The sequence below is a fragment of the Otolemur garnettii genome, unplaced genomic scaffold, assembly GCF_000181295.1.
Source record: "Otolemur garnettii isolate 467f Iridium unplaced genomic scaffold, OtoGar3 scaffold00091, whole genome shotgun sequence".
NCBI classification, from domain to species: Eukaryota; Metazoa; Chordata; class Mammalia; order Primates; family Galagidae; genus Otolemur; species Otolemur garnettii.
The window spans coordinates 3,615,723-3,629,632 of NW_003852486.1; the positions used below are offsets into that span (position 1 = coordinate 3,615,723).

General features: G+C 54.5%; 1 protein-coding gene across 1 annotated transcript in view; it reads right to left on the reverse strand.

The window, feature by feature from the left end:
• Positions 1-4,798: 4,798 nt before the first annotated feature.
• BCAN (brevican) overlaps positions 4,799-13,910 on the reverse strand; it is a 13,218-nt gene continuing 4,106 nt past the window's right edge. The window contains exons 6-13 of the mRNA XM_003795247.2: positions 12,473-12,706; positions 11,276-11,905; positions 7,846-7,953; positions 7,151-7,309; positions 6,523-6,605; positions 6,046-6,190; positions 5,604-5,794; positions 4,799-5,283 (exon numbers count right to left, since the gene is read on the reverse strand). Coding sequence (XP_003795295.1) covers positions 5,176-5,283; positions 5,604-5,794; positions 6,046-6,190; positions 6,523-6,605; positions 7,151-7,309; positions 7,846-7,953; positions 11,276-11,905; positions 12,473-12,706 — 1,658 coding nt within the window. The 3' untranslated portion in view covers positions 4,799-5,175. The remainder of the gene's footprint in view (positions 5,284-5,603; positions 5,795-6,045; positions 6,191-6,522; positions 6,606-7,150; positions 7,310-7,845; positions 7,954-11,275; positions 11,906-12,472; positions 12,707-13,910) is intronic.

Here is a 13,910-nt window from a genome sequence, read left to right on the forward strand (position 1 = left end):
AAAAAAAAAAAAAGAAATATGAAGATGAGAGTCTCAAGTGCCAGAACCAGGGGAGGCGCTGCTGCAGGGGCAGGAAGAGGCCTCAGGTAATGGGCCCACTGAGGAATTATGGTTCTATTTCCTTTCCCTTAGTGCTGAGATCCTCCACCCACCTTCATGCCTCCTTCCACCCTAGGGCCCCCTTTCCCCTCTCTCTCCTCTTTCTAACTTAGCACTAGGGTCAGGCTTTCTAATCACACCCAGACCAGGCTTGTACTTTCTCCCACACCAGCTTTTCAAGAATAATGGGCCTGCCTCCTGCTCTCTGACCCCTTGCCCAAGCTCCACTATTCCAGGGGCTCCAATATGGATGTCCAGCCTGCAATCCAACTCCCGCTCTTCATGCTTTTGCCCAAAAGGATGGATTCCATGTCTGAGAGTCCTAGAACCTTCTTTCTTCCCATCAGCTTCCCCTCTTCCAGCCACAAGCTCCCCTCCCCCAGCCCCATTCATTCTTCCTGCCCCCATGACTCAGCTGTGGCTCCAGAAATAAACTGAGGCAGGTGCCAGGAGGCCTCTGTCGAGGAACCCCCTCCCAGCAGCTGTGGGCTCAGCTGCTTACCGGCCAGGGCCCCAGAGTCCAGGGAGGGTAGCTGGAGACTTGGGGCAGGGAGATGCCTAGCTGGCTCTGGCCCTTCCTATGTCCTCCAAACTCCATCCTCTCTACGAAGGAGACACTTGCCAAGTAAGGACTCAACTCTCCTTCCTGGTCTCCCCCTTCTTACCTCTCTGCTGTCTTCTACCTAGTTTCCTCCATCCTCACTGGCCCCTTCCCAAGTCCTAAATCCCTTCACCCCTCCTGAATGTCTTCCTTTTCTATTCATCCCCTTTGCCAGGAAATTATCATAAAGAGAACTTCAGCTTGCTTTGATGGGGAAACTGAGACAGAGAGAACTATCCCTTGCCAATGATACTAGGAGTCTCTAGATGCCACTTGGGGTCTATAGAACATGCACCAGGGTGGCTTGGTGCCTGTGGCTCAATTGGCTAAGGCGCCAGCCACATACACCTAAGGTGGCGGGTTTGAATCCAGCCCAGGCCCACCAAACAACAATGACGGCTGCAACCAAAAAATAGCCAGGCGTTGTGGCGGGCGCCTGTGGTCCCAGCTACTTGGGAGGTGGAAGCAGGAGACTTGCTTGAGCCCAGGAGTTGGAGGTTGCTGTGAGCTGTGATGCCAGGGCACTCTACCCAGGGCGACAGCTTGAGGCTCTGTCTCAAAAAAAAAAAAAAAAAAAACATGAACCAGGGGGCTGTGTGCTGTCCCTCTTTGATACTCCAATCCAACGGGTGGTCAACAGCTTTCTTTCTATTGACAAGCCATCTAAATACTAAGGCAGAAATGCTAGAGAATAAACACAGAAGCCACAAGATCCACCCACCAATTAAGTGGAGTCTAGAGTCCCTTGGGGAAGGGACTCTCCTCACATCCTTCCTTCTCCCATTGTGACTTCTCTCCCCTCCTTCCCAACCCCTTCCTCATGCTCTGCCCTGTGCATCTTTCAGTTCTCTCTTCCCAGGAGAAAGGAGGCTGCTTTGTAGCAGGCAGAGTAGAAGCCAGACCTCCAGAAGGACCTCCAGTTTGGGGAATGGGGGAACTCTCGCTCAGCTGGGATAGGCAGCACCTGGGTCCTCACTCCAGGCAGAGATCTGCCTAGAGCCCCTGGGGAAAATCCTCCTACCCACCTACCCACAGATTTCTGACAGGCTGAGCATTTTTGGAAGTCTTTGGGAGCTGCTATGTCACATCAGACAGCCAGGACAATGGGGCCCTTTCTCTCCCTGTGGGGGAGACAGGCCCACAGACAGGGCCTCCAGGCTGGGACAAGGGCCCCAGTGAGGTCAAGGCAGGGCTTCAGGAATTGGGAGTGTGGGGGAGGGATGGGGAGGTAGGTGTAGGTCAAAGTAGATTGGGAGGAAGCTGGGGACCCTGGCAAATGAGGGATCTCTGGAAGGCCCTGTCACCAGTCTCCTAGGCCCCTTAGCAATGCTCAAGTCCCCTGTCACCCAGGCTGAGTCTCCTCTCTTCATACACACTCTGACCCTTTTCATACCCAGGAACAGGAAACCCCGAGGGGGACTTCACTTTAGACATGTGGAAGAGGCTGAGAGCGTAACCATGCCTCCAGGATCTTGACTGGGGTAGACACATTGTCAGGTCTGTGTGTGCCCTGGAGTCAGAGGCAAAGGCAGACACAGCTGTGGCTCCTGATTGCTGGGCTTGACACTCTCTGAAGGGTCAATCTCTCCTCCCCAAGGCCAAGATGGGCAACACACACACAAACACACAGTGCCAGGGCTTAGATTTTGCACAAGGTGCTGAGTCATCCTGGACCAGCTCCCTCTTCCCCAGGAAGCCCAACAAAGCCAGGAGAAGGCTTCCTTCCGGGCCTGCCCCGCAGCAGCAGGTGTCAGGAGGGGTGGGATTCTCCATCGGTCCCCCACCCCCATGTCTGAAGCTCTCCTCACCCACAGATCAGAGGAGATGGCTGCCTGCAGATGTGAAGGATACTCAATGGGAACCAGCGCCCCTTCCAGCTCACCCTGCTCTGGTCTCTCTGGGAAGTCCAGCAGGCTGTCTAGACGTTCCTGCAGATGTATTCCTCAGGGAATCTCCCTTAAGGTCTCATGAATAGACACTGCCTCGCTCCCCAAAAGCTCCTCCTCAGACCCTACCTTGAAAGGTCCACTGTGGTTTTCAACCACTCACAATTCCGGCTAAGGGCCCTGACATTCCTAAAAATGCACGGATTGGGCAATCCAGGGTAATATGGGATAAAGTGAGGGTCTACTCTAACCACAGAATCACTCTTCTCTGTAGCTCATTAAGAAGCAGCATCCAGGCTCGGCGCCTATAGCTCAACCGGCTAAGCCGCCAGCCACGTACACCTAAGGTGGCGGGTTCGAATCCCTAGCCCGGACCCACCAAACAACAATGATGGCTGCAACAAAAAAATAGCCGGGCGTTGTGGCGGGCGCCTGTGGTCCCAGCTACTTGGGAGGCAGAGGCAGGAGACTCGCTTGAGCCCAGGAGGTGGAGGTTGCTGTGAGCTGTAATGCCATGGCACTCTGCCCAGGGGGACAGCTTGAGGCTCTGTCTCAAAAAAAAAAAAAAAAAAAAAGCAGCAACCACTCCCTGGCCAGGCTGGCAGTACCGTGCAGGGAGGTTGGGGGGGCAGGGGAGCCCTGGGGTGGGAAAGGAAGGTGGCTGTGGTGGGTCTAGGAGGGCATCTCAGAGCCTAGCTGGCTGTGGGATTAGAAATAACATGGGGAAGGCCCTGGAGCAGCCTCCCCAAGAGGAACCTGTACTAAACCCATCTCTGTTCACCCTACCTCTGAGTCCCTCCACGTCTCTCTTAGCCTTTCACTCCTCAGGATCTGTCTCCTTGTCTCTTAGTTGTACCAAGTTTTAATGACTTCGGAAAAGGAATCACCCATGTGAGTGAAAGTGGCGTAACTGAGTGGACACGAGCAGGAGTGTGCACATATGACGGTGTGCAACTGCGTGTGACTGGCCAGGGGTCTGCAGCAGCGAGAGTCAGGCCCTCCCAGGCTCAGACAGTGTCCTGACTCCTCTGCGCGCTGTGACGAGGCCCCTCCTACACACACACACACACACACACACACACGCGGTCACTCTCTCCGTCCCCCCGGCCGGAGTGACCACACACACACACACATACACACACACACACGCGGTCACTCTCTCCGTCCCCCGGCCGGAGTGACCTCACCGGCTCAGTCTCTGTGACTCATAGCCCCAGAGCCAGCCGGCCCGGCCGGAAGTCCGCCCTTCCCCCTCCCGCCAGCTGCCCCCTCCCCGCCCCGGCCCAGGAGGAGAAAAGGACCGCGGCGCCCCCTGGCGGGCTCCGGGCCCCTCGCGCTCCCACGCGTTTCTGTGCTCGCTCAATGTGCACACAGCGCTTCGAGCGCGGTGTCTGCGTCCGCAGCGCCCTCTGCTGCCCAGCCGGGGGGACCCACACGTCGTTCAACAAGCCCAGTCCGCAGTGGAGCTGGGACCTCGCCTCTGCCTTTCCCTTGTCCGCCGGTTTTCTGCATCTCTGGAGATTAAGCCTCCTTGCAGCCGAGACCCTGGGCCTGCTGCAGTGCCAGCAGAGCTCTGCCTTCGCTGAGAGGAACCCTTTGCGGAAGGTGGGAACCGGGACATCCCTCTCTGCCTTTCTGCTTGGGACCTCTGTCCGGAAACTGAACTCAACTAAAGGTGCTTTACTGCCCGGTGCGGTGGCTCACGCCTGTAACCTAGCACTCTGAAGGGCCGAGGCGGGTGGATTGCCTGAGCTCACGGGTTCGAGACCAGCCTGAGCAAGAGCGAGATCCCCGTCTCTAAAAATAGCTGGGCGTTGTGGGGGGTGCCTACAGTCCCAGCTGTTCAGGAGACTGAGGTAAGAGAATCAATTGAGCCCAAGAGTTTGAGGTTGCTGTGAGCTATGACAGGGCACTCTACAGAGGGCAACAAAGTACCCCTAAATAAATAAATAAATAAATATGTTTACTCTTGGACACTCCAGGCCCTTTGTCTCTTTCCAAACATCCTGCCCCACCTCAGCTATCCCCATCTCCCAACCCCTGTAGGTCCCTCCATTCCATTAAGTACTGACTGGCAGCTATTCTGTGCCAGGCATGTTGGGCCCAGTGACATCCTGGGACTTCTCTGACCTTCAGAAGCTAACAAATAATGAACATCTCTCTCTCTCTCTCTCTCTCTCTCACACACACACACACACAGCATACAACTTGCTTGGGCTCACACACAGTTTATTTCTTGCTGGTTTTACAGGTACTCCATCCTATCAGCCCATTCCCTTGGAAAATCAAGAATAAGTGGGCACAGAGTACTCCTAGAGGAATGAAGGGGACAGGATGGCTGGCAGGAAGAGGGTAGTTGAGGCACTTAGGGAATTACTCATTGCCCTGAGGGAAAAACCTGATGTCCAGGTTAGGGGGGAGGGCTGGACCCCAGGGTATTTCCCAGAAGTTGCCCAGGCACTATCACCTGGACTCCAGCGCCACCCCTCTCAGGTTGTCACTTCCTGTGGTAGCAGGAGCATAAGATGTGAGGAAGGGTTGGGGTTGAGAGGGCAGTGCTGGGGCCAGTCGTGTTCAAGGTCTTGCCCCCTAGGGACCTGGAGTGGGGTGGGAAGGAAGGGTCAACAGTGCCTTCCAGTGCCCCAGTAGCCTCCCCTGACGTCCTTCTGGGGCCTCCACAGGGTGCAGAGCTCGGGCCTGGGGAAAACACACACATACTCACTCTCCACCCTGCTCTCCTCCTCCTGCTCACTCTTCCCTGAGCCTGCCCTCTGGTGTTATTGCTCTTTGACATTAACCTCAGTAAGGCTCTTGCTTTGGCTCAGCCCTTACCAGCACAGAGTGGCTGCATGTTCTCAGATATCAGCACTAAAGGGGGCCCCAGAGCATCCAGCCCACTCCTGTCCAGAGAGAGGTAGGACTACTCCAGGGTGACATGGCCTGAGGTAGGCAGAGCTCAGACTGGAACCCAGAGTTGCTGTTGTGTCCCCTTCCCCCGGCCTCTTCCTAACACTCACAGGCCTTCGGGGCACGCAGGAGATCTGGGGAGACTCCCAATGACCGTTGTCCTGGCACCGGATCAGTGGCAGGTTTCGCTGGGCCAGTCCCTCCCGGCACCGGTAGCGAAGCACTGTGTCCACCTCATAGCGCAGACGTGGGCGGCCAAACACTTGAGCCAGGGGCAGCTCTGGTGGGGGCCCGCAGGACACTGCAAGAGAGACATAGTCAGAACTGGAAGCCTGCATCTGTGGGTGACAAAAGTTCCCAAAATCTTATGGGAGGATCTGGGCCACAACATAACAAAAGAGATCAGGGATTCCAAGTGGACCCATGTAATTTGTTAACCCCTGCATGGTCTGAAACACATTCTGACTCCTCTGTGTAGCTTTACACTCTATGTGTATAAATATCATCCTCTGGATGCTGACCCCAGTCCTCCACCCCCTTGCCTGTCCTCACCCAGCCCCATCTTGCAGGTGTAGGACAGGTGGTAGTTGCAGGGCACATCACTCCATTGTCCCTGATCATGCCACACCATGACCACGCAGTTTTCTCCAGACAGGAAGTAGCTGTCGGGCTGCCCAGGGTTCCAGTTCTCATAGAGCTAGGAGGGCCAGAGGAGATGGTGAGGAGCTCCAAGACCACAGGAGCACAGAGGGAATGGGCCTATAGGGGCTGGCGGGGGTGCCCAGGGAGGGAAGGCAAGAGGTCTGGGGAGTAGTCCCCCAAGGGGAAAGAAGAGGGCAGGGTTTTGGGAAAGGGAGAATGAGGCCCAGAAGAGAAAAGGACACAAGGAAGGCAGGGGAGCCCAGGGAGAGTAGGAGGGCCATGAGAAGGGAAAGCAGGCCAGGAAAAGAAAGGGAAGGGCCACGATGAGGGGGCGAGGGTAATTCAGGAAACGAATTAGAGGGTGTTAGGGCCAATGGGACCTCTCACCAGGGGTACACCATCCGACCACAAGAAGTCACCTTCAATGGTTCGGTCATTGAGCCCTATCCACTGGTACTCACGGTATCGATCTGGGGGTGATAAGATGTGCAGTGAGCACAGCTGCCCACAGATGGCAGTCACTCCCTGTTGCTGGGCCGCCTGGGGGTGACAGCCAGGAAATTCTGGCCTGAGATCGAAAATCTGCGCCCCAGGGTTTCCTTATCCCTCCCTCCAATCTCTGCACACAGGCCAGATGGAAGGCAGGGATGTAGGAATGGAAAAAGAAGAAAAATATCAACCCGGCTTAGAAAAGGGAAGCTCAGGAAAAAGAGTAAAAACTTTCAACAGTGAGCAACAGGGCAGGAGGCAGGATGGCAGGAGGCTGGGAGTAGGTGGGCAAACCCATGCAGTGGCCTGCTTTGTGCAGGTGCAGCCTCAATATCCCTTCTGTGCCACATTGCCTGAACATGGAGTGGGAAGGATAGAGAGAGGGTGACCAGGTGAATCAGTGAATGAGTGAAATCTAGTAATGAGCACAGGAATTCATGACTGAGGCCATTAACAAATTAGTAAGTGAGTGAGTGAGAGAGTGGGAGAGAGCAGGTGGCAGGGGTCCTCTGCCCGCCCAGCCCACTGTTGATGAAGTCCTGCTCCTCAGGCGTGCTGATGCTGGCCAGGTGCGCGCCGTACATCCGGCACTGGCTCTCTGCCTCCTCCCAGCTCCGCCGGGTAGAAAAGTGCTTGTAGCAGGCACCCTGGAAGGGGTCCCAGCCAGGGCTGCAGAAGTGGAGGCCTGGTGCACAGAAGGGTGATGTCTTAGGACCCCAGAACCCTGAGAGAACAGGTCTCCTGGAAGGGACTGGCTCCTTCTACAGCTACAGACCCAGAGGGGTGGGACCAAAGGGCAGGACAGAGGTTCCAAAGAGCTAGTAAGGAATGAGGGGCTGGTATGAGCCTGGGGGGCTCTTGGGCTGGGGCACTGAGTGATGGGGACCAGCATGAGGGATGAGTTTTATCCTGGGTCTCTGGAATCCTCCATCCTAAAGAACTGGGCCTTCCTCTCTAAACTGACCTGTATTGACTGCCCATCAAATACTAGGAGTATGCTCAGCACTGCTGCACCTGGACCTCCTAAGAGGCATTTTGGTTCCACTTAACAGATGAGGGAATTGAGGATAGGGCTCTGAGAAGTTATGCAACTTGGCTAAACTGGGGATTCATTAATGACAAAGCCAAAACTAGTATCCTCCCTCCCTCTTTCAGAACTGGCACATTGTGGCAGGGTCCAGGCTTTGATCTGCCCCCCACCCTGCCCCTCAACACACTCACCAACATTGCACAGGTCCCCCCCATAGCCAGGCAAACACAGGCAGCGGAACCCCTCCTCCTCCTCCAAGCATGTCCCACCATTGTGGCAGGGGCTGGGGACACAGTCACCTGAGGGGGGAAAGAAGTGAGGTGGGGCAGCAGGGGAGCACAGCTCTGCAACCTGAGTACTCCAGAGAAGGGTTCAGAGTGTCCCCCTGCCCTGACCTCCCTGTCCTGGGAGCTATCACACCACCCTAAAACCTCCCCCTAGAGCCTGCCTCAGGGCAGAGCACAGTCCTGAGTTCTGGGTCACCCCACCCCATGCCTGGACCCATTCAGCATTGGCTCAGCCTTGTGTAGGCCATTGTTATGCCCCTCAGATGGGCTGAGCCCAGTCAAAAAGGGGTGGGGGAAAGTGGCCAGGAAGGCCCTCTGGACCTAGCCTCATTACAGGGCTGTCATAGACCTGAACTGTTATCTGGCTCCCAGCTCTTCTGTGTGACATTGGGCAGGCCTATTTTCCTCTCTAGGCTTGAAGTTTTACCACACCCCCTTGTCTCTGTGCCAGGTCCCAGCACAGTGCTGTGTAGGCTAGGTGGGCTGGATGGCGCTGGAAGAGGGGAAAGAGGAGAATTACCACAGCAAAGGTGGGGTGCAGCCTTCCTTGACTGCTCATGGACCTGCTATTGGCATGGCCCAGGTGAGTGCTCACCATTCTCTCTGTCCATTGGGCAGTCAGCCAGCCTCAGAAGCATGTGGAGACCTAATCCACCTTCCTCACTCTGTGCCCTGCCCTTTCCTCTGCTCAGGAATGAAGCTGCAGCAGCCCCTGATGTCCTGCTTTGACAGCTGGCCTTACACATTTGCCTTCCATCTTCACTTAACCTCTTTGCCTCCCCTTATCTCTCCAGACTCTTACACCTGGCCATGTTCCCCCAACTCCTCCCCTCTGGGCCTTCTGCAGGCTCTGCAGGCTCTGCAGCCTAGAACCCATCTCACTCTCCTCTGGCTCCTTCTCCTCCAGCCAGTCCTCTTAAACTAACACACTACCCTGAAGGTCTGCAATCTGTTTTCTGGATTCAGCTCCATCTGGCTTGGCCATCTGCCTTCTTTCTTGGCCTTTTTTCTCTTTGGATCCTGGGCTAGGAGGTGGGCTGCCCTTTTGCTGAATCTGGGTGCTGGAGGAGCTATCAGTTTCCACTCCTTCTGCCCCCAGATGACCCAGGGGAAGATGGCTGCACAGACCAACAATGCAGGTCACGGTCGGTCTTCAGATACAGAAAGTAAAACTATCCCAGGTGGGACCCTACAGACCTTACCATCCTCCTGTAGCAGCCTTGCACAAGGCCCACAGTGCTTCATACACACTGACCTGGCTGGAGATCCCACACACTGGTGGGGATCAGAGTGGCAGGGGTAAGAGAAACTGGAGTCCATTCAAAGAACTTTGCTGGGATGACCTCACTGTTTTGGGTAAAATGAATCAGCTTTTCCAGCATGTTCCCCTGTCATCTCACTTTCTGCCAATAGTTTCTTCCCAGCTAGTGGAGACTCCCCTCAGCTCCCAGGGAAGGAGGTTTTTTATTTAACCCACTAAGTACCAAGCCCCGCAGAGCGGAGTTCTGACCGCCCTCCCAGTTCCCACATTTTCTTGTTCCTCCTGTTGACTTCTCTGCTCTTTCCACTTCAATCCTCCAACCCTGGAGGGCAGGGACCCTCAAACTTGGTCCTTGGTCCCCTAGCCAGGCCACAGGCCCATCCCGTTGGCTGTAGGCTGCAAAAGTTGAACCCAGCGTAGGCAGAGTGGGGCAAAGGAACCCCTCTGAGACTTTCTTCTTCCCTCACCCTCTTTGGGGCCAACTGCTATATAACCAGGTCTTTCCTTCTCTCCTGTTGAAACAGCAGGCCAAGGGCTTCCCCCTTATCTTCCAGGACTGTAACTGAGACATTATGGACACCTCCAGCTGTGCTCCTTTTCCCCACCAAACCCCTCCCCCCAACTCAGTGCTGAACTCCAAGGCCAGCAGGGTAGGGAGGAAACAGCTGAAACAGGTGAGCCTGGGTGTGATGCAGGCTGTAATCAGTCCAGGGCTGAGAAAATCCCAGCCTTTTCTGGAGGCCTCCACTTGGGAATTATGATCTTTCCTGAGAAGGTGGAGCTTCTCTTAGACTCCAAGCCAACTCCCCATTCCCCTTCTCTCCATGTTCTCCATCCCTCACTCTCTGAATGTGTCTTTTTCAGCATTAGGGACTTTGAGATCTTTTGGCTTTAGGGAAGGTGAAATCCCTTTTTGGGGGGAGGAGCAGGGGATGATCATTAGTGCAGAGGTTAGAGGGAGAGAGCTGTGGGCAGAGGGATGAGAATTACACACCATCCACCTACTGAGACAAAGGGGTAGGAGATGGGAGGTGAAGACATCTGGATATCAAGGGACCACCCCCAATGTGAGAGACTTTCTATCACTACTCTGTATGGGAGCCACCAGGATGGATCAGAAATGAACATAAACACAGCACACATGCCCCAGGCTGTGTGAGCTTCTCCATGTTAGAAGTGAGGGGCTACAATGTGCAGCCCTCCTGCTGATTGATGGATGATGGCTTCTCTGGGGGGCATGTGTACAGATCTGGGATCTCAGCAGCCAGGAAGGAAAGTGTCGACAGACTTGAGAAAGAGAGGCTCAGGGAGTAACAAGGGGCTGTTGACTTCTAGGACAGAAAAGGGAAGAAGCTGAAGATGAAAAAAGAAGTGACACAGAGAGGAAGGACACACAAAAAGAGAGAGAGACATGGAGCCAATGAGAAGCATCAGTGAGCTGCCCATGACACAGACACATGGAATGAGAGGGGCAGACAGTTGAGATGGAGAGAGGGTCCAGAGCTTGGTTACAAAGCTGTTTAATAGAGATTTATTTCCAAGGCTTGTTTTCCATGAAACAGTCGAAAAATACTTCACAGAAGTAGTTGCTTAAGGCTCTGTGGGGATAAGGGCTGTCCTGGACCCCAGAGGTTGAGGGGCAGTGATGGACTCCCAGGATCCCCTGAGATCACTGTAGGTGGCTAAAGAGTATGGCACACAGGAGCATGAGGGAGCAGTGGGAGATGGGCCTGGCCCTGAGGGTGCAATAGGTGATGCAGGCACCCTGAAGAGGCATGATGTCTGTGGGCTGGTGAGATATGAGCCACAGGTGGAGGGCCCAAGGGTAGGAAAAGGTCACAGGTGGCCAGTGATGGGACTGGTATCACAGGACTCAGAGAGTAGAGTGGGAGTCACAAGGTGGGTATCACAGACTGTAGACCCACAGGTAGAGGTGGGTAAGAGAATGAAGGCAAAGGACAGGAGAGTCTAGGGTGATGGTGGGTTAAAGGACTACAAGTCAGGTGGCCCAGAGCTGCAAGGGGAGAAAAAGGAGAAAGATAAAGAGGGAGGTTGAGCCTTTGGCAGAATTACCTGATGAGGGGGCCACCGCCACTCCACCTCGGCTGGTGCTGTCAGTGGGCAGCACTGGCTGGGCCTGCACTGAGGTTCCTGATGGGGCAGTTCTTCCAGAATTCTCTTCAGAGGGGACCTCCAGCTCCCTGGTACCCTCAGGGGCCCGTGTGGTTGGAAGCAGGGAAGGGGCATCCTCCGAGCTCCCTGTCTCCTCACTTTCTCCTCGAAGGACCCCAGATAGCTCAGGACCACCAGTTTCCTCCCCCACCTCTCTTGCCCCAACTGGAGTGTAAGATGGTGGGGGTGCTAGGTTCCCCTCCCTGGGAGTGAGCTGAGTCTCAGTAGGTGGTCCATGGACCCTTGGAGGCCTAGGAGCTTCTGACTCTCCATCTGGAAGTGGCGATGCACCAGGCTGTAGGACAGTTCTTGTAGGTAGGGATGCCAGGGAGGGCAACTCCTCGTGGGCTGGTTCAGTGGGGAGAGAGGCCTCAGGGCCTGGGCTGCTGAACTGGCTGGGCCATGCCCACAGGGCCTCCTCTTCTTCCTCCTCCTCTTTCTCCTCGTCTTCATATTTTTCTTCCTCCTCCAATGCCTTTCCTTCCTCTTCTGAGGCCCCAATAGATGGCACAATTGACTGGGTTTCGAATTCTGGACAAAGCACAATCAGTTCAGCACCAGAGACAGCACCCGCCAAAGGCCAGAAAGAAGGGATGGGAAGCGGGGAAAGGTGGGGCTGGGGAAGGTGAACTGGGGGAGAGGGAAGAGCCCTCTCTGGGGAGAGGTGGTCTTTGCTCCACTCTGGAAGAACTTCAACCTTAGCTGCACTGTTGAGGCTTGAACAAATTGAGAAGGCTCTGTGAGCTGTCATTAGCCCAGGAACACCTGGTCACTACACCTCTCTTACGTACTCTGTCAATATCTTAGTCTGTTTTAGGTAGATAAACTGGAGGGCCAAAAAAAAGAGATACCTCTCCCTCCTAAGGGGAAGCTTCTTAGCCCAAGCATCTCCAGCCCTAAAATAATTGGGGTAGAATTTACTTGAAAGGCAAAGATTAGGAGGGGGACAGGAAAAGAGATGCCCTGTACTCTGAGCTGCTGAAAAAGGACAGGACAGAGTCATGTCAGCCATGACCACAGAACCAAACTGAGCTTATCCCTTCTACTCCCCAATCCCTCCCGGGTGGAGACATCCCCAGGGTAAGTGTTTCGAGTTACCTAGGAGGGTTCTAGGGGCCTCTGCTGGGTCTTCCAGAGAGGAGCTTCCACCTCCTCCATCCTCCATGATGGGAATGGAGTAGATGGCCCCACGGGACTCACTCTCCACAGCTTCCTGAGGCAGCTGCAGTTCCTCCAGGGTCTCCGTTACTGTGACGATGGCCTCTAGTCCATCAGAGGCCGGATCAGAAGCTGGGTTGGAGGCCTCAGGGATGGCAGAGGGCTGAGCAGAGTCTGTGGTGGGAGGAAAGTGCTGATGGGAGGCTGGGTGGATAGCTCTGCCCTCTCAGGTCCTGGCCTGCTTGTGAGGGCTCTGAGTCAGACTATCAGAGATTATGGGTTCTCTCAACTCTCTCCTATCTTCCTGTGGAGCATGCCAGAACTTTGTCATTCATTTCTCATACTTCTTTGGGGGTGGGGTGGGCACAGAGTCTCACTCTGTTGCCCAGACTAGAGTGCATCAGCCTAGCTCATAGCAAATTCAAACTCCTGGACTCAAGTTTGAGGCAAGATCCTCCTGTCTCAGCCTCCTGAGTAGCTGGGACTACAGGCTCCCACCACCACCGTAACCAGCTAATATTTTATTTTTAGTAGAGACTGGGCCTTACTCTTGGACTGGCTGGTCTAGGACTTCTGTCCTCAAGTGATCCTCCCACCTCAGCCTCCCAGAATGCTAGGACAGTCGTGAACCCCCACGCCCGGGCCATTTCTCAGGCATTAGTCAAGTGCCTACTACATGTCATGCTATGCATTCTCCTGGGCACTGAGGACACAATAGAACAAAACAGCAAACTTCCGGCAGTGCCTATAGGTCAGTGGGTAGGGCGCCGGCCACATACATCCAGGCTGGCAGGTTCAAACCCGGCCCAGGCCACCTAAACATCTAAACAATGACAACTGCCACAAAAAAAAAAAAAAACTTCCTGCCCTCAAGGGAATTTATATTCTAGATACAAATAGTAAACACATATGTACATATTATAACATTCCAGTATAAGGAACAATTGAGCAGAGTCAGAAGACAGAGTGAGGATGGGAAGTGCTTCTTTAGAGAGATCAGGAAAGGCCTGGGTGAGAGACATTCCTTTGAATGAGGGGATGGAGCCAGGATAGATGATATGGCTTCAGCACCTTGGGACCTGGAGCTTAGGGCAAGGTGTGAGAGGCCCCAGTCATCCTAAGATTCTTGAAATGGAAGAGGACAGGCTGCCATCCCCACAGGAGAGCTAAGGGCAGAATGTAGAAGAACACAAGGATCACTTAAGGATCTCAGTGGTGGGGCAAGAGGGCAAAAAGGCCACCTCCTTCTGGGATATCTGCTCCCTTCAAATAGTGGGAGGTTTTATGTGGATTACCTTGTTCTCTGGGGAAGGGAATCAAGAGCAGAAAACCAATGGAGTGAAGATGGAATTGGGCTAAGAAAAGTCCCGAGGGCTAT